We start from the raw sequence: 26,219 nt of genomic DNA on the forward strand, positions 1-26,219 counted from the left end.
TTTTTGTACACAATATATAGCCCAAACTAATACAGTTTATTTTAAAAGTATGAGCACACAAAGGTAATTAAAGGTTTACTTCCATTTGGAGTTAAATTAATGCCTCCTCACAGTATTCACAGCCAGATACTGTAAAAACTTCTGCCAGTATTATATTCACCATTAAACTTCCAAGAAAGAAAGTAGCCAGTAAATCCATATATTATGTAAGAGAAAGCAGCATTTTAATGCATTCCTGACATCTATAAAAACATTTTATCCTATCCTAAAAATAAATACGACACCTTCCATTAATTTATTAAACTATTCCCTTAAATGGGCAGTCTTGCTTAAAGCTGCAGTTCAAGCTGCCGTTTAAAAAAAAAAAATTCCCATTCAATATGTGCATCAATACAATCTGCACACTGACAAGTGATTAGCTAAGCTGCAGATCGATCTGTTCTTCTGTAATCAATTGATTGCTCTGGGCTATTTAATTCGGTTCTTGCACAGCATTATGGGCAACGTAGTTCCTAGAATATGATTGACTAGGCAGCTACTAGATACAATTGGTGCACTGCTAGAGAGAGGGCGGGGCTCAAGAGCCAGAGCCTATCAGAAGGGGAAAGGGGCTGTCACTTTGGAAATGCTTCCTACATTAGAAACATTAAAAATGTCTTTAAAACATTTTTATTTTTACAATTTTTAAATGCTACAAGTATTTTCTCATAGTACAGAACTGATTTATTAAAAAAAAAAAAAAAAAACACGCATATAGGATATTGCTTGAACTGCTGTTTTAAAGCAGCAACAACCATACTTGTTTTTGTTTTTTGTTTTTTGTACCATCCATTGTTTTCAGAATGGGAACTGGGTTTTGTTTGGGAGCTGAACAGTGCAACTTTCAGCCTTGGAAAACATTTGGTTAACAAGATGCTTACCAATGAAGTTACAGGGTTTACATCTCCCAACAAGGGGAACAAAATAGTTGCCACCATCACTTGTGGCTTCCAAATGGGCGGCCATTTATATCCTCTTTTAAAAAAATATACCATTAACTTCATCTCAGGAACCAAGTGTGCTGAAGCTGGAACTAGCATTGTTTAGCTCCGGAGGACCAACTGTTAAAAAGAGGGTTTAGTTAGGAGGGATTACTGCTGTAGCATACATATAAAACTTTAAGTAATTAACATAATTTGACTCCATTACACAGATGTAGTGATGCTTAAAGTACACATTTGTGGTTTTTGTTGCATTATTGAAAATTAAGAAATATTTTTTTCCTACCATTTTAATACAGCCATTCCTGTCAGAAGGCATATAAGAAGATACTAGTGCAAAGTACTATTCCTGACACCGCAACACTAGTAAAATCAATAGCTGGGAAAACAAAACACCACCTATGTTGTTATTTACTAGGATTACAAACTAACTATAACAAATATTTATTAATAATTAATGGGATCTCCTTTTGAACTTTTAAACTATATCACTGCTGTTCATTTATTTTGGTCCAAGAAGGAACAGGACATTGAAAAGACTTCATCGTATTTACTTGGCATACTATTCCATAAGACACCCTCAGGGGATTGAAGACACCTTAAAGTTCATTCACAAATGGACTGCAAGGCGTCTTACAACACAGGAAATTTACTTTTTAGAAAAATACTGATTAGTAAACATAGGGCTTACTGTTACAATCAAGGCAAGAGGAACACTTTCATAATACAAAGATAAAAAATGTATTGTAGCACCATCATTGATGCATGTAACAAACACGGACACATTTTAGTTCACACGTGGATGTTCATCTGGGCATTAGCCAATTTCTATTATGTGGAGCCCTCCAGGACACTTTCTGGCACTGGAGTAACTTGAGAGCAAAAGCCAAGCACACCCAAAAAGATAGTCAAAATGTCAAGTCATAGTCATTTTAACGACTTATAGAAGTCATAGCAGCATTCAATGTTTAGGTGCATACAAGCACCTTCATCAGGGCTACACTATACAGTAAAATTACAGATATTTATACAATAGACAACTACTCACCACCCACCTCCCTCCAGATGCAATGATCAGTCTTCAAGAACATGGCAATACCGGGTTGGTGATGTCATGATGCGCGGAGCATCACAACACAATGATGTCATAGCATGTAGCCATAGATATATTGCAGGCACATGGGATAATATTAAAAAAGCAGACAAATATGGTGGTGTGGTGTCCTTAACTACAACTCATACGAAAAAGAGGCTTTTAGGCTACTGCAAGATGACAAATGCTATAAAAGATTCACATATGATGCCACCTTCAAATACCAAGGTGAGGTTGATACCTTGATATGACCCATAAAAACAGGATGTTTTCAATTTCCCTACAGTAACTCATCCGAGGAAACCTGCTTTTTATCTACTGCCCAAAATACACAAATCATTTGCCAATCTTCCCGGCCGTCTCATTTTCCAGCATCTTGCAGTTTAGCTTGATTCATTACTGTCGCGGTTTGTACAAAATATGACATCTTATATTAAATATACTAATGATTTCTTTAAGAAATTCTATACGTCAAGATTGATGACGATTGGTCTCCCTTGATGTTACATCTCTGTACCTGTATCCTACAGTCTGGTGGGATTCAGGTAATACGTCAGAAACTAGCAGGTTTTAATAGATTGTAAGCTGGGCAGGTACTCCTTTTTCTAGTGTTACTTTCATGTCTCACAGCGCTTATTCCTATTATTTCTTATATTATCATGTCACACGTATTACTGTTGTGAAGAGCTATGTACCTGGATGGCATTATAAAACTAAATATTTACATACATACTTAGAGGATAACCATCCACTGATTTATTTTTATGCTTTACTGGATTTCATAGTATACAAAAATTATTTTAAGTTTGAACACTATTTTTACTTGCTGCTGCAGCACATAGCAATGGGGACTAATGTAGCCCCATCATACACAAATCGTTTAATGGAGAATGTAAAAATGGAGAATGTATACGTCTCTATTTTTCCAGCATATTCGTGCATCGTGGCGCTACATTGATGATGTGTTAATGATATGTGTGGGGTGTCCCAAATTTGGAGGAATCTATCAACTTTCTCGACACCACCTTCACCCCTATAGATTTCACTTCCTCTTGGAGCTCCACGAATATCAACTTTTATTGATGTATCTCTCTCCAAGAAAGATCATGAATGGTGCACAGACATCTCCCATAAACCAACTGACAAGAACACCTAATTACATGAGACTAGTCACCACCCACCGAACCGTTTCATGGAACGGGACTATACCGAGGAACATCTGGATAGATCTATAATAAGGGCTCATACAAATTAATTAGGCAAACTATTTTTAAAAGGGGGGTGTGAGGCGCTTCTAATAGAGGTGCAGTGATATATTATTCACTTGATTTATTAAGCATTATAAGTGAATATAGTGAATGATTTTGTAAACCAGTAAACTTCGCAGCTTAACCCTTAAGGAGAAGATCCAATTCCTCCTTTTGTTGATTGCAGAAAGAAACTTGTGGGAAGCGCAGATGTCACCGTATGTGGAGAAAAAAATATATATATCGTGTAGTATGTTCTACAGGAAAAAACAACTTCCAAAATCACAAGTGCGGACTCACAATTTCTCAATAAAATACCAGCAGTGTGTATGTAGTATGGAAGACTTGCTTGATATGAAGTACCAGGCTTCAGCAGGACAGACCCTCAATGAAAGAGATGACACTCTTAGTGCAACATTGCATGTTCACTGTAAATATATTTATAAAGCAATAAATATTGCACTCACATTTTGCACTATGTGCATAGACACGTAAAATTATAGATGCGCAGCTTTCGTGTTCGCCGTCGGCCCCACTCCTGACAAAGCTTGGAGAAAAGCGAAACGCGTTGAGTGAACAGCAGCAGCCTACGAGTGTACCCAGAACCCCCCTAACCCATGTGGCCCAACTCTGCGATCGACACAAACCGGAAGTGAAGCGACGGGCCAAACCGGAAGTGACGCGATGCGATCTCGGGAGTGGGGCTGACGGCGAACACGAAAGCTGTGCATCTATAATTTTACGTGTCTATGAACATAGTGCAAAATGTGAGTGCAATATTTATTGCTTTATAAATATATTTACAGTGAACATGCAATGTTGCACTAAGAGTGTCATCTCTTTCATTGAGGGTCTGTCCTGCTGAAGCCTGGTACTTCATATCAAGCAAGTCTTCCATACTACATACACACTGCTTGTATTTTTTTGAGAAATTGTGAGTCCGCACTTGTGATTTTTGAAGTTGTTTTTTTCCTGTAGAACATACTACACTATATATATATATATATATATATATTTCTCCACATTCGGTGACATCTGCGCTTCCCACAAGTTTCTTTCTGCATACTATTTTTAAACACTGGACAATTCTTCAAACTGACCCAGGTATTGGTTCATTCTGTTCAGCTAGACCCAGGTTAGTGTATAAGTGAGGAATAAATCTAGGAGACTCTCTAGTCAAGACAGATGACCAAGACAAATATGTTATCGAACCCTTTCTAAACTATAAAAAAAACCTGGATGTTACAAATGCTCAGAATGTAGTTCGCTCATTGTAGGTGAGACTTTTTGTCACTGAGTTGATGGGAGTGGACTACGTTATATATTCATCAGAGAATCACGTGAGACATGTTATCGACATGCTTAAATGTCCACGTAGTCATATTTACATCGGAAAGTCTGCACAACAGCTTAAGACACACTTTATTGAGCATCGTAGTAATATCAAAAGGGGTGATGAAAACACAACTCTAATCAAGCACCGTAAAGAACATAGGCATACAGTATCTCCTCCATGCATTTCTTGGGTATTGAACACCTGTCTCCTATTGGTCGAGGGAGGAACATTGATAAATTGCTTCTGCAACATGATGCTTATTGGATCTTAACACTCAAAAGTCTTAAACCACATCATCTCAATAATGACTTTGAACTCACATTTTTGGTTTAGGATTTCCTAATTTTGATCATATTTTTTAGATTCTTCAATTATGTGATTTTTTAATAAATACCTATTTTATATTTATATATTTTTTCCTTTTAGTTCATTAATTTTAATTTGTTCCATATGTGCTTATGCATATTTTTTCATCCAGTCCTATATTTTTTTCCTTTGCTCTACTTTATTTTTTATTATTGAGTCTTTTCTACTTTATCACAGATCTTGCCTCTGGTCCATTTCTTGTGCCTGGGGGATTGTTGACATGTTCTATGGTGATGCTCCTCCGTGACATCTCTTTGCTCCGTGGGGATGTCCCTGGTTCCTGCAGTGCATCTATGGCCATGCACTGTTACATCATCATGTTATGATGCCCAGAGCGTCATGATGTCGCCAACCCAGAAGTGTCATGTGCTCAAAGGCTAATCTGTCTATATTCCCTTAAAATGCTTATTATGCTATTGATATGATCACAAATGTCTCAATCAATATTGTATGTTATAATATGTTTAGCAAAAATTGTGACATCTCTTCTGGACTGTTAAGGATTTTGTTTTCAGAAATATTATTTTCTTAGAATTCTTATATTAGGTATTAGCTTATAGGGAGGGGTCCATGTTCAAATGTATTTGAAGAAAAAAGTGGCACAGTGTTTCACATGTCAATTTCCAGAATCCATGGCTGCAGTGGAAGTACTGTATGCTAAAAGACAATGGTGAGAAGCAGGATTGCAAATCTGTCTGAGATGTGAATGTGCTCACAAGTGATGTTTTATTTGCTAAATTACAGAACTATTTTAATGCATTATTTTATATTAAAGTGCAATGTTGGAGGAGCCTAATGGCAGAGCAGAACAGAATGGTTAATGTTTTTGTGTAGTGCCATATTACAAAACATGCAAGAGAAAAGAGAAACAGGGTATAGTCTGCATTCAACACTTCAGATAGATGGTTAAGCCCAAGAAGTTAAAAGAAAATCTAAATACATTAGAGGAACATAACATGAAGTTTGAGGATTTAAACGGGTCGCTGAATCACTTGGGAAAATGTGAAAAGACAACTTCTCATGTGAGCATTTCACACCCGTCAAAGTAAAGTGAACCACTTATGTACTGTACCCATGAGGAAAATATTTTTAAGTTAAAGCTTTTCTCATCAGAATCCTTGAATGCGACCTTCACAGAAAGAGTTACCTTATAAAACTGTGCTACTTTCTAACTAAACCCTTTCATATATAACAGAGTGCCTAATTTACTACTGTACTGATCTCCTTAAATCATTAGAATAATTATAGGTTTGGTGGGTAAACACAGTTTTGACTTTACCAGAGCAACAAGGATGTTTCTAAGGCTGCGGCCAGGGTGAATGCGAGTGCTTTGGCGCACGAGTTCCGTAACGTAAGGTGCTCATTTTGCTTGAGCGATTTGTGTCCTGCTAGTTGCGTGCATAGGGGGCATGTTGGGGGCACGGCCTTGATGTCACAGAGCTGGTTCGCCCTTATTGGGCAAACCGCTCACGTGATGCGCAAGCTTCGGTTGCATGAGTAGTTTAGTCTACCTTTGGTAAACACAGCATTTTTGATAGCTAAAAATAATTGCAATTAACATAAATCCTATTATACAGATCATATATATATATATATATATATATATATATATATATATATATATATATATATATATATATATATATATATATATATATATATATATAATCTGTATATAGGATCTGAATGTATGTGTATGTATGTGTATATATATATATATATATATATATATATATATATATATATATATATATATATATATATATATATATGAGTGCTACTAGTATTGTGACCTCATGTATAAAATAAAAGACAAAAAGGCCTAGTGCTACAGTACATTCAATTTGACATATTATATACTTAAATATTTATCTCTATCTCTTCTCTTATGCAATGTAATTCAGTCGAATTCTTTGGCCAAAGTATTTTAAGACATACTGTAGGCTTAGAATACTTTGGGCAAAGAATTGAACTAAATGACCCTTGCTTTTGAGAACATATATAGAATAGTAATATATAGTAAACACAAATTGTTCATCAATAAATAACACATCAATGATAAACTCTAACGTACAGTAGAGGTTACAGGATAATTAGTGAAAATGTATAAAAGCAACTATTCAGTTATGTATAGTCTTTTTAAATGGTCATAAGTGCATTATTTAAACAAATCAAATTTAGCATGTATGTATTATTGGTATTTGGGTCACTCATTACAAAATCAACTTTAGTAGTAAAATGCTAAATTTCAGTAGCAATATTTTCATTTAATAAATACTGTACTGATCTATTTTTTCTTTTGCTTAACTGAGCCTCTAAAGCATTATTATGATATCTACATAGTTTTCAACTTTAAAAAAAAAGCTGTTGCTCACCAAGAAAACTAAAATCAGATTTTTTTGTTGAGCTTTACAATTAAGACAATTTCCGAACCTAGTCTCTGGACCATTTCCGTAGCATATCACTGCGATGTGAAAGATTTTCTAGCAGTAAGGTTCTACTATACATATTTATATGCAGAACTTCTTCGCATCCATATGATTTTGGTTTTATTATTATTAAAAACAAAAAAACAAAATCAGATTCCCTTGAAAGTACTCTCATGTGTACCAGGTATTTGTTGTTGTTATTTTACCTGAAATCTAAGCTGTATTATGAATTATGAACCCAGCACCAATGACAGAATCTTCTAATGTCTGATCAAATTGCATAGAGTTGGATTGGTACAGTTTACTACCCACTTGTGGTTTCACTGGTAAGCACAGCGTTTACTCTGGGATATAATGGGTGTTTAAAAAGTTGATACTTTAAAGAGAATTCAGATATAAGTTAGATTTTTTTTCAGGAGGGTGAAATCTATACTAAATACACGATAACAAACTATTCTATAATGTCCAAAAATGTAAATTTCTTAAGCATTTGTGGGGGTATTCAACTTTAATCTTCTCTCTGTTTTTAATAACGGCTTAACTATTTTATTGATTCAACTGCACTGTCTGCTTATAGTTTTTTTAATTTTTATTTATTGCAATACACCTGAGCAGTAGGTTAAAACTCAGTTAGGAAAAACAAATGTCATAAAAAGAAAAACATGTTTTTATTATATTTAAGTATTACAGCATTAGAATTGATAATTCATTATTAATTTTAGACATGGTGTAAAAATGCCTAGTATAAAAACACATATATATATATATATATATATATATATATATATATATATATATATATATATATATATATAATTTGTGCTTTTTAATGAAAGACCTGAAATCTTATGTTGAAGTTATTTTTTTATTAAATCACATATATACTCACTGAGCAATGGAAGAAATTCTCTCAAATTAAGGGACAGAGAGGCTTTCCAGAGGATTTTCACATTATGAAAAAAAAAACATGTTTTTGTCAAATCTTGACAAAGAGCTGAGTTGCAGACTGGAAAATCGATCCCTCTACATTAAATGCTGTTTTTCATATTGTGAAAGTCCTCTAGAGTACCACTTTGTCCCTTAATCTAAGGGAATTTCTTCAAATGTTGATCACACCTTGGCTGGTGATGTGCGTGCACCTCAGGCGTTCCTGAGATGTCGCGTCAGTGCACCTTTCACCCTACTACTACCCACTGAGAAACCCATTACATCAAATGTTGATAACAGTCACAGAAATTAAAATGGCATTCTTTTGGCACGTAATAAAGGCATGAGAAAATAGAGGAACTGGGTTCAGTGCATTAGCTGCATCAGGTGCATAAGTATTAATTTTTAGGTGAGCCTTCTTTGTGTGAAGAGGAAATACAATGGCATATACTGTATAAAAATGAAGAAACAGTTCAGACTAAATTCTTTTTTCATTATACCCATAAGGCAGCAATTATGTCTGCTTGCGCAAAAAAATAACATATTTTAGTTGTTCTGACCACTGAGTACAATCAACATCAAGTATAAACATAGAAAAATATTTTAAGAAAACAAAATTAAAAACATGAAAAGCTGATGACAGAATACAGTATCATGGTTTATCTCCTATTTTAATTTCATTCAGGGGAGAAATGCTGTTTCAAAAAAAGGTACAGTGTAGTGGCCTGATAACGTGCCAGGGCAGGAAATCCATAGTGCAATATTTTGGGGCTGCTCCAATCAAAGCCCATAATGCTATCCAAAAGACATGGTTAAGATCTACTTATTCATGATCTATTGTGTTAACAGGTAGAATAACTGATGCTACATTTGTATAACAATTTACAACAAATCTAGGATGAAAATGAAATATTTGCATTACAGTATTAGGAAACTGATGGGAAGTAATGCATGCAGGCCCTTACAATAGTAGAGGAGCTTAACAATCTGCCTTAAAATAATATAGTACATGTAGCCTAAATGAAAAATAGAAAGAGACAAGCAAAACACACAACGAAAACCAACAACTGTACGTGTCCCCCACTACCATTAAGGGCCTTATTCTTCACATGGCCAATCGTGTTGGGATCAGTTGAAAACTTCCATTAACCTGAATGGGAGTTTTCAGAGTTTATAGAACAAAGGGCTGATTCTACTGAATATCAGATGTAGCGGACAATCTGGTCATTTCTGGCCGAAATTCCCTGTTTACATCAATGGAGGGTCTTATGGTATAGCCACCAGAGTGGTTGCCTGGGCTGTTTCAGCTTAAAATTCTCATTGAATACAATGGGGATTTTCAGCCATACAAGTACAAACGGATGCGTCGCTAAATTTAAAATCGTCCTCCACGCCTCTAAGTGAACGGGTTGTTTTAACATATTACTACACAGCTGAAAATGCAATAGCTGATTACAAAAACATTCACTATGAAAACTTTCTAATATGTATTATATGTATACTTCCATTTCAACCCCTCATTGTATTGAATGCCATTTAAAATGATTTGTATAAACAACCATTGTGGTTTTCCTACCTTCTTGGACAGCCTGAAAAGGATTGTTCCCATCCACAAATGTAATAGAAAATGTGATTTTTTCTGTCTGCAAGATATCTTCATTAAGATTAAGGTCCGCGACTGCCATGCGAAATACTTCATCATCTTTCCTGGCAGATTCATCAAAAATTGCCCCTGCAATGGAAAAACATCATATTTATTAAAGATTAGTGGCATATAAAAGTAGTGAAAAGGGAATCAGTAAACCAGCTGTCATAACACTTGGAGGCACTGTCAAAACAAGACTTTGTTGCTGCTGGAGAAAGGAAAGAACAGGCTTTCAAGATTGTAAATTGTTGTCCGCAAACATAAATAACTCATCTATATACTATATAGTTGTAGCTTCCTACCACTGTGACATCTGATGTTATATAATGTGGCAGGTATAATAGGTATTTTGTACCTTATTCAGTAGGAAAGTGCTTTTTAGTCTATGTACCATAATAAATGTCTCTGACTATAGATAATCCAACTAAAAATGAAGCTGATCTTTGATGACATTGCAGCTGTGAAAAGCTGTACAGTACAAACAGGTATGGGAAGGGTTGCGATGGATAACCAACACAAAGACTAATGTAGTTTTCACTTTTGCTCCTATTTGCTAATAAAGTCACCATAAACTGTAAAACAACCACTTTTAATGTCATTCTTTAATTTCCCAGTATTCTCTTGCTTTGCAGGTTGCCCAGACAGTGCAAAGTGGTGTCAACAGTTGAGAAATCCACAGAAAGAAATGATGATTGTGGTATGTTTTTATGGTCACAATTATCACAAGTATGCATTACTCTATTCTTAGATGTTAGTCATTTTTTTCTCAATCAGTAAAGAAAACTAATAGACAACCAACACTTAGCAACATCATGTTAACTGAGGTTAATTCATATAGCTGGAAACACACAAATTCAATTAAAAAGTATGCAACACAGAGCAATATAAAGCATACTACTGTATGCCCAGATTCCAATGCACACAGAGGGGAGTGAATAGATTACAACAATATTTCCTCTGACAAAAGTTGGAAATACGTTTAATTTTCTCAGTGATGGGCGAAAACCTTGTGACCTTGACTTCAATAAGCACACAAAACCCAAACACAATCCAATGTAGGTGTCACAAAGCCCCTGGCTAAATCAAGCAGAACCATCACAGAGCCTTGCACAGAGACTCAATCTAGCAGAGGTGTCACAAAGACCAAGATGAAGATTAACTGTAGGTGCTTTTGAGACTGTACGATTATATAACATATGTTATATACAAAGTAACAGCCTCTGCTTCATTATTGATTCATGTCTCCCGACTGACAGCCCTTTATACACATATGTACACATTGTTCCTTAACAAGTATCTCTTTTTACTCCGCAATATCACAAAGATACACCCTTTCCTCTGTTGCTCAACTGCTAAAACTCTGACAAAGGCCCTCATTCTCTCCAGTCTCGATTTCTGTAACCTCCTGCTGTCAGGCCTTCCTGCCTCTCACCTGTCTCCCTTACAATGTATCCTAAACACTGCTGCCAGAATCACTCTACTCTTTCCTAAATCTGTCTCAGTGTCTCCCCTGCTGAAATTCCTCTCCTGCTTCCTATCAAATCCTGCATCACAAATTCAATTCTCCTCCTCACTTTTAAAGCTTTACACTCTTCTACCCCTCCTTACATCTCAGCCCTAATTTCTCGCTATGCACAATCCCGACTCATCTGCTCAAGGATGTCTACTCTCTACCCCTTTGTATCTAAAGCCCTCTCCCGCCTTAAACCTTTTTTTACTGACTGCCCCACACCTCTGGAATGCCTTCCCCTCAATTCATGACTTTCACCCTCTCTATCCACCTTTAAGATCCACCTTAAAACACACCTGTTTAACAAAGCATTTGAGTAGCTCCGTGGCTAATACTATACACCTGATACATAAAGCTTGGCCCCTTGCAGACACACTTACCAGTATGCCCTCCTACAGTATCTATGTTCCACCTACCAATTAGATTGTTAGCTCTTCGGAGCAGGGACTCCTTTTCATAAATGTTACTTTTATGTCTGAAGCACTTATTCCCATGATCTGTTATTTGTTATTTATATGATTGTCACATGTATTACTGTACTACTGTGAAGCGCTATGTACATTAATGGCGCTATATAAATAAAAACACATACACACAAACATAGCATTGAATTATTCGCATCTTATTTAACTCAGTATTTTTTTGTCTGGAATTGATGGTTTTATGTAACGGTCTCTTCCTGGGACATGGTACTTGTGCAGAGATAGTGTGTTAGAGACCCATGCTCTGAGATTGGTGGATACTTGGTATTTTGTCACACTATATGTCCCTATTGTACAGCTAATTACTGAGGTCCTGATGAAGTTGGGATTATAACACCAACATGTTGACAAACCCCTGCATACATTAACATTTTTATTGAAGACTGGTTGAATCTTCATCTTGGATTTACTACAGCAACAATTACTGTATCTGTGAACACCCAGCACTACATAAAGCAGCAACGTTTGGCTATAAACATGATGCTCTGGCAGACAAGCAACCTGAATAATTATAATAACAATATCCTTTTTAGTATAATTGATAGTGAATTTAGAATGTATGTTTCCATACCCCTCATTCTTAAAATGTCCAGCAGTATGAAATGTAACACACCTTAAGCCTAGTATTGGAAACTCAGCTGTCATACAGTACATTACTTTGCCAAGCAACTCATTCATTTAATTGCTCAGAGTTATTTGTCCTAAGGGTGAGGCGTTCTTCAGCCCTCATCTTGTTTTACACTCTGTATGTTATTCACTTTTGCGCTTCAGTGCCTCCACCTGGGAATTATCGGGGGTGTGAGCCAAATAAAAACCACCAGGAAACTCTAAATGTGTATACATTTCAGACAGCAGATCCTTTGAAACAACAAAATGGAAACACATTTTTGAATAAGTTTATTTATATTAACTGGGGTATAGAGTAATGGCAGGAAAAAAAAACGAAATAAAAATTGACAAATACAATAATCAGGTACAAATACAGAATACTAATAGGGAATATTTCACAACTGTCCTAGTCCCACAGTCCTGAGTCGCAAATTGCAAATTTTTTGCAAAAGTTAAACGCGACTAAATTTGCCATTTTTTGTGAAAACAAAATTGCCAAGAAACAGCAAATTAAAAAAATGTTTTTCATGGTATCGTTAGTCATGTGACGTCGTTTTAAAAAAAAATGCAATTAATTAAAAAAACTTAGCAAACTGAACAATTTAACAATTGTCATCAAATTTGTAAAATGTTGCACATTTTTGGCACCACACTCCTCCCCCCTCATGTAATTTTGTGAAATTATTGAAAAAAATAAAAAAAAATGGGTTGTAACTTGTAGGGTTGAGCCTTGACATAAGGAAAAGGACAAGAAAGGATATCACAACAATTGGTATCTTTAATAAGCATTCATCTGGGCCTTTCCAATGGTGTACAGACAATTTCTGCCCACAGCTTTGAACACCTGAGTCCCTAACTAATTTTGTAAGACAAATGAAGCAGGGCTTTGCCCTGGTACTCATGCTCCTTGTGCACTGCAGGGATGGGATTGGAAACACAGGCAGCTGTCATTGGAGCAGATTCTCTCAACTTTCATAAGAGTAATGTTAATTCTATGAAATTAACTGTCAGCTAAAAAGTAGCTTCACTTTTACTTGTGTAATATATCCAATCCTGGATGGATTAGAACTTTCAGCGTTTGCTTAGGTTTCTGGAGATGGTATAGAACAGTAGTGGCAAACTCCAGTCTTCAAGGGCCACCAACAGGTCAGATTTAAAGAATATTCCTGCTTCAGCACAGGTGGAGCAATCAGTGGCTCAGTCAATGACTTTAATTCTCATTTGCTATACAGTACGTCCTATATACCAATGCCAGGGCTGATCTGTGTTGGTATAATAGTATACATTCAGTGTAAAGTTAATAAAACAATACTAATATATATCGTACATGACAGCAAACACATAGGGCCTCATTCCGAGAAGGTTCATAAAAAAAAATCACTGGACCATTTAAATCACCCTTTTTATGAGCGTTGCTATCACGGTATTCAGAAAGCCTTCATTACCTGTCATAGCAAAATTCACAAAACGGGTGATAAGCCAGTGATCTGATGAACGACCCTCTGAAAAGGCCTTACCAGGCAAGTTGTGTCTGCTGCAGAGAGAGCTGCTCTGAGAGAGCCGTCTCTCCCTGTGCAAATATCGCCCGAAATGTATGTGTATAAATTTTAATTTTGTTAATAGTTTAGATGAGCAGGGGGTCTCCTGAGCTGAACAGCATTGGTTTCAGCCTCAGGGACCCCCTACTTCCCGAGATACAGGCCCCATTATGGGGTGCCGGTATCTCCTATGCATTTTATTCCCATGGTCACTTGACGCGGACATTTAAATGCATAGGAGATACTGGCCCCCCATAACGGGGCCTGTATCTCGGGAAGTAGGGGTCCCTGAGGCTATCCGCTATGGTAATGAAGTTTACTGTAAATGCATTTTTATTGCACATGATTCATGCCAGGGGTCTCTGGTGCTAATATTAATGGATATCAGCTCCAGAGATTCCCGGCATCAATCCTATGCAGGAAACATGCATTTTTTTTCTTAGTCCATCTCGCCGCTTCTCTGCAGGTTTCCAACACCTTTAAGCCAACTTTTTCTGGCGTGAGAATTTTGTGATAAAATCACCATTCTAGAGCGGTGATAGGCGTTCATAGCCAAATCACTGCTACTAGAATTGCACGAGTTTATGAACATGCCGAAAAGTGGTGATAAGTGGCTTATCACTGCTGCCGCTGTGATTTTTTTTATGACCAATTTTTTTTGAGCAATTCAGTCTTTTATCACCCACTTATCACTGCTTACTGAATAGCAGTAGGCATTTTGGGTGATAAGTGCTTGATATGTGGCTTATGAACGCTTTCTGAATGAGGCCCATAGTCTTATTTAGGAAATACAATTGGGTGCAGTAGCTGAGAATAAAGTAAACCAGAGGATGGGTTACAGAAACAATGGCATGTCATTCTTTGTTGTACCATCTCAATGTTTGTTTAACTTGACTGTCAAATAAATGTATTAGGCCCACCGTTGAATTGCAATGACAGTGAAACTCATATTTCCCAATGGAAGTAAAGGAAGTCAAACCAATGAATACTGTATGTTTAACTTAAATAGTGAATCAAGTGAGAGGCGAAGAACTGTGGTTTGCAGAATAGAACTAGTCATGTGTGCAGCCTGGGGTGGAGGTGTCAGGACAGGTATTGTACTCAACTAAAAATGGGAGAGAATTAGGGGGAGAGAGATTACTGATGCTATAAACACATATGAAAAACCATAAATATACATATGTATTATATCAAACTCAAACGTTAAATGATAATAGAGTTGATATCTATATCTACAGTTAAACATTTAGGTTGGAGTGTGTCTAATTTAAAAATCGAGAGAGTTTCTCTCTGGGACAGCATTTATAATATATTGCCACATCTCCAGTCTGGTTTAACCTAATCAATGGCAATAAATGTAAGACCAGATGGATCAGAATTATGATAATTTTAAAATGTAAAGGAACACTATGGGTTTCCAAACCCATTCTAATGTTTAGCAAGTGTTTCAGACTCCGAACACGCAACTGGTCTCGTAGGTCTCCTATATATTGCATATTAGAGGTGCAATTAAGGAGATACACTGCAAAACCTATGCAACAATTAACTTTCCCAACATTTTTTTCCCCCCCAAATTTTGTGAAAAGATTTGCATACCTATCTTGGACAGGTTTGCCAATCTCTAGAAGTCAGTCAAGAGATTTGCGGAGAATAGCAAAAGATATATCCTTCAGAGAGTGAGATAATGTAGGCAACTGAGTTTTCAATATATTGTAAGATGAACTGTGAGGCAGGAAATCAGTATGAAGCAGGTTGCAGAAGTTAAGATCAAAGATAATGAGGGCATAAATTAGAGTGACTTAGAAAAGAGAAGATACTATCAATGTTACACAGGATGAACCAGCAAGACGTGGCAACAGTGTGCATGTGAAAGAAGAAGGAAAAAGCAAAATGTAAACATTCTTACAGTTTGATAGTGTTATTGACTATAGGTGTCAATGGAACCACGTGTCGTAGACAGTATAATATGTTTAGTTTTAGACAATAATTTTAAGGTGACACATCTAGGATACCTGAAAATAATTTGTAGCATCAGGAGTTTTATGTAGGTATAAGCACTAGGTAAAATACATGTACAGTATCTGTGTGTCATATGTATAACAACAAAGGAGTTAAGATCACTGACAAGGTGTATAAAAAGAAGAAGCGAGGATCTGAAAAAAAAGCTAGGTATGACATTCACAGGTAGATTCCTATGAGAAAAGGAGGAGTTTGCTAGAGAAATTGAGAATATATGATAAGAGGAAAACCAGAAGTGTGCAACTCCACCTATACCAAGAAAATGCAAAATGTGAAGTACCTAAACATGTCATTATCTAGCTTCTCTGGCTGCACAGGAATCACTGTAGGATCTGTGTTTATGGGATAGGCAAGGTTAAGAGAGGGCCTATCTGATACACTTTTATGTGCTCATCATTACAGGTCAACCCCGTTATAGCGCGATCCGCTATAACGCGGTTTGAGCGTGGACCCCGAATTTAAAAAAGAAAATTTTAAATGTTTTTTTTTTTTGCACACACACTGCACACACTCACTGCACACTGCATACATTCACAGCACACTGCATACACTCACAGCACACTGCATACACTCACAGCACACTGCATACATTCACAGCACACTGCACACACTCACAGCACACTGCACACACTCACAGCACACTGCATACACTCACAGCACACTGCACACACTCACAGCACACTGCATACACTCACAGCACACTGCATACACTCACAGCACACTGCACACACACTGACACACACACAGCATAAACTCATAGCACACACTCACAGCACACTGCATACATTCACAGCACACTGCATACACTCACAGCACACTGCACACACTCAGCACACACTCACAGCACACTGCATACACTCACAGCACACTGCACACACACACAGTCTCACACAGTCAAATACACACACAAACACAGAGACACACTGTCTCTTTAAGGGAGCTTGCTCTCGCAAGACGGAAGCAGAAGCAGGAAGCAGAGACAGGGAGAAGAGCTGCCAGATGCCGGGTAAGTGCTGTGTGCTGTTTCCCCACCGGGTCTGGGAATGCTGGGAAAGTTCTCAGCTTTCCCCCTCCGGCGGACACAGTACCACCACAAAAAAAAAAATTTTGGCGCCCATTTTTTTCCGCGACCCCGTTTATAATGCGGTGGTCACGGGTGGCCCCGAGGACCGCGCTATAACGGGGTTAAGCTGTATTTATAATTACTGAAATGTAAAATATGCTCAGGGTCGTCCAAAGAATCTATTCGAGTCTTCAATTTTTTAAGCAAATTTAGAAGGGAGTCGAAATATATCCACAGCTTGACTCAAACATTTAACTATTGTCTTACATAAAGGGAATTTCACTCATGGGTACTAAACTTTTGCTTTACTTTCAGAAAGAAAATAATAAGATCAGAAAGTCCTGACTACTAACATTTAGCAATCTTCCATGTGACAGATATTTTCAATAATGGTTTCAGATGTCTGATTGTACTGAACCATAAAATCTCTGCTACATATGGCGGTACTTCAAAGCACGATTTAAATATATTTATGGGGTACTTTGCTGTAACAGTAATTAAATGTAAAAGGTGCTGCTGGGCAAATTATATATTTAAATACAATTTGCAAAACATTTCATTAATGATAATTACCGGAAAGTGTTTGCCCTGGACAGTTCACAGCTGCTTTGGGGTGGATTAAAAAAAATAGTATAAATAATACTGTTTCAAAAGGTCCTGGAAAAAGATAAGCTCCCATATATTAAGTGTAATGTAAAACTAATAACAAGGCGTATAGTCAAACTGAACTCAAATAAAAAAATGATTAATCAGTCACAAGGTGAAGGTACAAATGATAGCACACAAGATTATAGGATTATTCCAAATTTAATTTCAGATATTAAACTGTGGGTTTATTATATTGTAGCTATTGTGATCTCACTCTTTTTTTCATATTGAACCCGTATGTAGTACTTGTAACAGGGACTTATCACTGTTGAGAAAAACATGACCAGGGAGGCTGCCAGGAGGTTCTCCTCTAACCTGCTATGTACACATATGTAATGCACAAATAAAGACAGGAGACCAGAACTGGAGGTATAAATGGCAGCAGCAAAAACCTAGCAGGGGGTAAATGCCAGTCCCTGCCAGAGTGCTCCTTTGTCAGGAGGGGGGAAGGGACGGTCAGCCGGCCCTGAACCGCTGACCTAGTGTCTCCTTCCCAAGCGGGCTCTTGAAGTCCAGAATAAACAATAAAGGACCCCAAAAAAAAATTCTCTATACAATTATATCTATAATCAAAAAATATAATAATAAAAAAACATGTCCATATGCATACATATGATCATACACATATACATATAACCCAGGTCATCGATCATTCCATAAACATAAAAGTACAGATAAATTTCATTAAGTATAAAGTGAAATATATACATGTGTAGTCATGTATATAAAGGAAAAATGATCAAATCAATAAAACCACATGATGAAACATACAAAATGCTTAAACTAATATAACAATAATATATAATCTTAAACCCCCTGTAGGAGGACATGTGCAGAGGTACACAATGGAGAATGTTGTAAGGTGAAATCATAACAAGCCTTTATTGTGCCTGTCGCTTAAAACACAGCAAAAAATCAACATAAGCGAAATAGTGAGCCAAACAAAGAAAACCTATCTCTGCTTTGGAGACTATCTACACATGTTGCTCAGCGATCTCTGACTGGGTTGGTTAGCTAGGCTCTTTTCCAGCCCCAAATCATGGAGACCTTTATTAATACACAGACCTAGATAATAGTCTTATATGAAAAAGTCTTATCTGTTAGCTGGGCCGCTGTAGGGGAAGCTTCTCTGCTCTCCTGGATCCGCGCCCTTGTGTGCACAGAAAATGCCTGTCTCCAGGTTAGAATCTTGTCCTTTTTGTCTTGTGGTCAGCTTGTCACTCAAGACATCTGCCCTTCCTTGATTCAGCCCAGTTGTGGACTAAGGAATCTCTGCTCTGTCTCCAAAGTTCAGCTCAGGTGTGAGCAAAGGAGTCTCACTTCCTGTCTCAAAAGACAGGCTTTTCTAAGCAATCAGGCAGGTGGTGTTAGTTAATTGCCTAGCAGCAGTTAACCACCACACTGCTGGATTAGAGGCACATTTGTGAACAGTGATAAGTCCCCTGTTACATACCTCCCCTGTTTGTGGGAAGCTCGGGCTTACCACGGCCAAAGCCCATCCTTCCACTCTCATTCGAGATCTTTCTGTGACTTGAATGAGAGTGGATGGAGGAAGAGAACCCTCTGTCCCGCTGGGATTGGAGCCCTTTCTCCAGTTTATTTTTGTCTCCTCCCGAAGGTGCTTGAGATCAGCACTCCTCAGTCACTCGAGGAGGACTTTTTCCAAGTAAAGTCTTTTTACCGAGTGCGCGGTCATGAGATTTCCGTTGCGTTGGGCACTCCTCTTTTTGTAGACAAACTGTATGGCACTAAAGCAGATGACAGTCTTTCAGCAAGAGGTTCACACTCTTCGTGTAGCAATTTTGACCAAACAAATACCATCTAGGACGGATAATGAAAAGGTAAACACTTAGCTTAATCGGGTATACTAAATAATCGGAGGGGAGAGAACATGGGTATATAAATAAACAAATAACATACTGGGTCGGTGTCATGTCCACAATTAATTAATATAAATCATTGCAGTTCAAGGGACATCAACCCACATAATAATCTTAAACAATTAAAACACTATCAACACTATAGTGAAAGTACATTAAAAACACACCATTTGCTGAAAAGATACCCTCACAATACATTGAAAATTACAAAGATATAAATGCATAACAAATATAAACCATACTGATATTACAAGATCATTTTCATAGATGTAAGGCATTTCATTCACTTGCCTGAATGTACAAGGCAAAGCAACATATATGGACTTTTTTTTAAGGAAACTATTTGTCCTGATGTTTTACAATAATTGTGGTTTATCTAATTACTGAAAATAGAAATAGGATGTTCATAATCAGGGAAACCCAATTACAAATGTGCATTGTCATAGTTATTCTTGCTCTTCAAAAAGCCATATATTTAATCACATAACATATATGAAAATTTTCTCAATTTATATCACAAGCTTACACATTATTACAAGAAGTGTTGTAACTCCCAGTCCACGTTTATTCCACAGGGGACCATGGTGTTCAGGGAGAACATCCAGAACATTTCTCTTTTGTTCAGAATGTTCAGTCTGTCACCCCCTCATTTCAAAGTCTCAATGTGCTCAATCGCCAAAAATTTTAAATTTATAAGACCACCTTGAGGACATTCTACAAAGTGTCTTCACACTGGATTCTACGTCACCAAGGGGGCGTGACGCTTCCCATTGGAGGCAGCAGTGTAGCGTCACAGGTGAAGGGAGGGATTCATGGGTATTTAAATGCGCGATCAGTTGTGTATACTTTCTCTTTGATAAAGCGTGGGTTTCCACGTGAAACGCGTCAGAGTAATCTTTTGTTGTTTTTAAATGTGCCTTTAATAATTTTTTTGCACCTTGTTCTTTGCAGTTTTTTGGTCTACCATTCTTCTTCATCAGCAGCAGATGCACCGCCGTTTTTTCCACTTTGTTTGCAGACACTCCTAGGTACGAGCACGCGGCAGGACCAGGAAATCCCACAAGGTCAGCAGTGAGTAACTTACAATTTGTTACTTCATTTATGTGATCAGACCACCATTCATTTCCCAGATCACCACATAAGATATACCTATTGCAGGCTAGTGGTGTGTACATGGGAGTTGTGTTTATTACAAATGGACGTTTTTGGAATCATGTGTCTTATAAACTGTCCATGGCTATGAAGATGTTGGTGATTTAAACTTAAGGCATAGTCTTCTCCTGGCAAGCATCACAAGGGGGGAACCCCTTTTCTTTTGCATTGGCTGCAGAGTACATTGCGAGCACATGTTCCTGTAGCTTCACGTTATTTTTCAGTAGCTCCGCGTAACCATCTTTCTTTTGTTTCAATTGTTCATGGAGTATATCACAGTCACGCCTGGCATTTTTCAGGGCATCCTCAGGGCTGGTCAAGGGATCGACACTTACTGGTTCTGGCTCCGCTTCCCTGGGATGGTTGGTTGAGGGTTCCTCACTGTTGGCACCGGACAGACACTTCTTTGGGGTACACGACTGCCTTGGGCCCTCTGGATATTCGGTTAACCGCGGGACGAATTCTCCATTTTCTCTAGGCTGCAGGGCATCTCGGCCCCCCTTTTCCTCCACAGGATCTGCAGACGTGTCTGTTCCTTCCACGGTAATTGAAGAACCGCTTTTCTTTTTCCACCTTTTTGATTTGGATGACACGTCCCTTAAGGGATACTGGGGTCTCCATCTTCATTTGAAGTTTTAGCAGCGTCACTGGATCCACCTGGCTTTTCTTGCAACTGTAATAGCTGACGGAAATATTCGGTGATCCACTGCTCCCGCTCTTTCTCCTGCTGATCATATTCGTCATCAAAGGGAGCGGTCTTTTCAGTTCGTGCCAAGTTCAGGCACCCCCACCATTCTTGGGGTGTTTTGTGGGTGTGACTCGGTTCGGGTTCCCCGTAAGAGATGTCTTCCTCTTTATTGGACTGGAAGGGTCACTCTTCCGTGGGGTAGGGTTTATTACAGGAACGCTGCATCTTGTCCTCCATTTTTAGGCTATCAGGTGTAATTTTCTTCCTGACCTCAGGAGGTGCTATTGCAGCTGTTGCCACTGTATTTGCTAGAACCCCCAATTGTGGTAGTCCTACAGGTGGGCATATTTTGCTTGTAGAGGTCGTAGCTCTCACAGGCATCTCTGTAGAATTTTTCTTTCTTGGATAAGTTTTACAATATCAGCAGTACTGTGCATGCATTTTCTCTCATCAGGTATACAAGATGTGCAGTTGCTAGGTAAAAAAAAGTCTATTTGCTTTACACCATTTACTTGCTAGGTATAAACTCTCATTAGGTATGCTGAATGTGTAGTTGCTAGTAAAAAACTTCTGTTTGCTTTACACCATTTACTTGCTAGGTGCAATCTCTCCGCTTCAGCAACAGAATTTGTTTTTCTGCCTGAGTTCAGTAATTTTCAGTCTCATCTTTGGGTATTATGGCATTCACACTTCACACTTTGGTTGTCTGTTTTGCTCCCAAGATACATAGGTAGACTTTTTTTTACTTGCAGAAAAAAAAACATTCTTTGCAATGGAATATTTCTTTCATTCCCGGCAGGGTGACTCAACACTCAGCAATTGGCTTTGGAATACCTTTTACACAGTTCAGCAATCCCTTTTTCTCTTGTAGGGCAATTTTACACTCAGCATTTGTTTGCTAAAAATTCCCCTGCTTCAGCACAGTCTTGTATCAATTTTCACACTTTTCTGCATATACTCCATTCACAGCTGGTAGCCCTATGCGGTGTGGCAACCTTTATTTGAAAAATCAGTACCGCTCGTGGGTCACCATTGTGAAGGATAAAATATGGAGATCATATCTCTATGCTTTATAGAAACCACTCGTCTCCATATTTATCTGTTTGCTGTGCTTTTTTACTAATACTGTTTTCTATCCGAGGTGACTGTGAAATTCTGCTTGCACAGACTCTGGCCCACGCAATAAGGAAGTAGCAAAGTGACCTAAAGCCGACTGCGCACCCAGACTCTAAGTTACATAATTTGGAGCCCACATCTGAGCAGTAGAGACCCTCGATTGAAGGGACCTTAACACCATCTATATTCACTGCTTCAGCGAAACTTTTGAAAACAACAAACACCTATCCCTTTTTAAGGGCTGACTCACTTCTTGAACCCTGACTATGGCTGGAAGGCAAAACCCTATTTCAATGACCATATTACACTTGTGATAGGCAAATAAGGTTTAGCTGCTTCAGCAGTCTCTCTCCTCTTGGGATTGGGGAAAATAGTCCATCTGTGGTTTTGTAGGTTTCAGTGCAGTGTAAGTTTCCTGCCTGGGTGTGTATCCCTTTAATTCTGGCCTCTGTATGGAGGCGTGAGTTCAAATCCCACTTCTAACACCATATGTAGGAGGACATGTGCAGAGGTACACAATGGAGACTGTTGTAAGGTGAAATCATAACAAGGCTTTATTGTGCCTGTCGCTTAAAACACAGCAAAAAATACCTAGGGATCCACATCACCACATCACCAAAGATGCAAAAAGCATCTATAATGCAAACTATCCCAACCTGATTTGGACATTAAAACAAGACCTAATCAGATGGTCTTCCAAGAAGATTTCTTGGATAGGTAGGATACATAGCGTTAAAATGAATCTACTTCCCCGTATCCTATACCTCTTCCAGACATTACCTTTTGCCACTCAAACTGAAAGATATACTCTCACTTCAGTCTGCAATATCTAACTTTATCTGGCGAGGAAAAAAACCGAGAGTCAATAAACTAAATATGAAAAGACCTACCTTAGCAGGTGGCTTAGCGGTACCCTGCCTGTTATCATACTACAAAGCGGCTCAATTAAGTCAAATTATACAATGGCATTCTGACCCTAAATTGAAAAGATGGGTGAATTGGAAAGTTCTGCTTGCTCCCCATTAGAGCTTAGCAGCCTGATTTGGCTACCTAAAACAGCGAGGAAACCCGCTACCCTACCGCTCACCTCAATGACCAACTCCCTATCGGTTTGGGAAGCAACGAGCATCAAAAACTCACTCACATCAGGATGTTCTCTGGTGTCCCCCATTTGGAACAACCCAAGTTTTGCACCTGGCCTAATTGGTAGAAATAGTTCAATCTGGAAACTAAAAGGATATAATAGAATCAAGGATATGGAAGGATATAATCTAAAAATCAAAACATTCGACCATATCAGATTAGAAAAATACTTGCCCCACTCAGAATTCTATAAATACCTCCAGATTAGAGCATTTTATAACAAATCCGCCCCATACCCTCCCCTGACGAAATTTGAAAAGCTCTGCTGGGCAGAAACCGACACTAAGGGACTTATATCTACGATCTACGGAGAGGTAGTCGAACCTGCTACATCTAAACAGCAAACATCTTCATTCCAAAACCAATGGGAGATAGATTTAGGGGGTACCCTAGAGGATGAGGATTGGGACTCCATATTCTTAGCCACCGCCAAAAGTTCCATATGCACAACACTGAAGGAGAACGCATATAAAGTTCTTATGAGATGGTACCTCACTCCACTAAAATTATCTAAGTTCGCACCAGGGTCCTCCCCATTGTGCCCCAAACAATGTGGAGGAACAGCTGACCTGTTACATATGCTGTGGTCTTGCCCGCTGATAACCCAAATCTGGGAAAAAATCAGAAATTGGATCCAGAGGATTTTTGACCTCTCTATCCCCCCTGACCCTTGGCTGTTTCTTTTGAACAGACCTTTAAAAGGGTCTATCAAAGTCACATAACAAATTAATTGCACATTTCACAATAGCCACGTGGTGTGAGATTGCAGCATTATGAAAACGCCCCGATATTCCAATTATCCCAAAGATTCGGAATCGTATTTGGTTTATTTGCCAGATGGAAAAATTAACAAGTTTAGTTAATGACACTGGCGACAATTTCCTAAAAGTCTGGACCCCATGGTTGGCACAGACAGACATCCCCGGGGTAGAGCGTGACACAATTTGGCTATGATAGTAAGAGGTGCGTTCTCCTATGGGAAAGTAAAATAATTAGCCCCACACACACGATGGGATCAAACACTTAAATTGGAATAGAGCTCTAGATATAGCATTGCAACCCATATGTCATAGCTGCAACCTCAAGAAAAGTTAGCTCCATTGTGTCCTCCCCTACCAAATACCCTTTCCTCCTCCCCTTTCCCTTCTACCCCCCCAACCCTCTTGGTTTTTTTTTGTTTTCTTTTACATTATTATTATTTGTTCACCTTCACTCGCACGGCCGAGTAGGGCTCGAAAAGTCGTGTGAAACTAATATACGTGAATCAAGGCTCACATTACATGTGCTATTTTGTATTTTGTATGCATATAATGTTTACTCTGTATACCATGCATTTGTTCACAATAAAATACAAGTTATAAAAAAAAAAACACAGCAAAAAATCAACATAAGCGAAATAGTGAGCCAAACAAAGAAAACCTATCTCTGCTTTGGAGACTATCTACACATGTAGCTCAGCCATCTCTGACTGGGTTGGTTAGCTAGGCTCTTTTCCAGCCCCAAATCATGGAGACATTTATCAATACACAGATCTAGATAATAGTCTTATATGAAAAAGTCTTATCTGTTAGCTGGGCCGCTGTAGGGGAAGCTTCTCTGCTCTCCTGGATCCGCACCCTTGTGTGCACAGAAAATGTCAGGCTCCAGGTTAGAATCTTGTCCTCTTTGTCTTGTGGTCAGCTTGTCGCTCAAGACATCTGCCCTTCCTTGGTTCAGCCCAGTTGTGGACTAAGGAATCTCTGCTCTGTCTCCAAAGTTCAGCTCAGGTGTGAGCAAAGGAGTCTCACTTCCTGTCTCAAAAGACAGGCTTTTCTAAGCAATCAGGCAGGTGGTGTTAGTTAATTGCCTAGCAGCAGCTGGATTAGAGGCACATTTGTGAACAGGGATAAGTCCCCTGTTACACCCCCAAAAAGATGAGGGGGTGTTTTTTGCCAACATGAATTCAGTGTTATTGACTTGATCATTGGTGTAGACTTCAAGGCTAAAACTATATAAAACCTTATTATGTATATTAATATATTAATATTAGGCGTGGACTATCAGAAGGGGGAAAATGGGAAAGGCAATGGGATAAAAGGAGGAAGGTGGAGAAATGGGAAAAAAGCAGGGGAAAGGGGAAAGGAGGGTGGGAAAGGGGAAAGGAGGGGGGGAAAGGAGGGGAAAGGAGGGGGGAAAGGAGGGGAAAGGAGGGGGGGAAGGAGGGGGAAATAGAATAAGAAAAGGAATAAGAAAAAATGGGGGGGGAGGGGGGGAAAGAGGGGGGGGGAAAGAGGGGGGGAAGAAGGGGGGAGGAATGGGGTGAGGGGAGAGAGGGCTAACTAGATGTAGACAGATGGAGGGGGGAGCAG

The 26,219-nt window shown here is 38.4% G+C and overlaps 1 protein-coding gene across 1 annotated transcript in view; it reads right to left on the reverse strand.

Moving 5' to 3' along the window:
- The window catches only part of GRID2 (glutamate ionotropic receptor delta type subunit 2), a 1,372,533-nt gene that overhangs the window by 1,126,572 nt on the left and 219,742 nt on the right, over positions 1 to 26,219 (reverse strand). The window contains exon 2 of the mRNA XM_075609971.1: positions 9,955 to 10,110. Within this exon, the coding sequence (XP_075466086.1) occupies positions 9,955 to 10,110 (156 nt within the window). The remainder of the gene's footprint in view (positions 1 to 9,954; positions 10,111 to 26,219) is intronic.

This window comes from Ascaphus truei, chromosome 1 (genome assembly GCF_040206685.1).
Source record: "Ascaphus truei isolate aAscTru1 chromosome 1, aAscTru1.hap1, whole genome shotgun sequence".
Taxonomy (NCBI): Eukaryota; Metazoa; Chordata; class Amphibia; order Anura; family Ascaphidae; genus Ascaphus; species Ascaphus truei.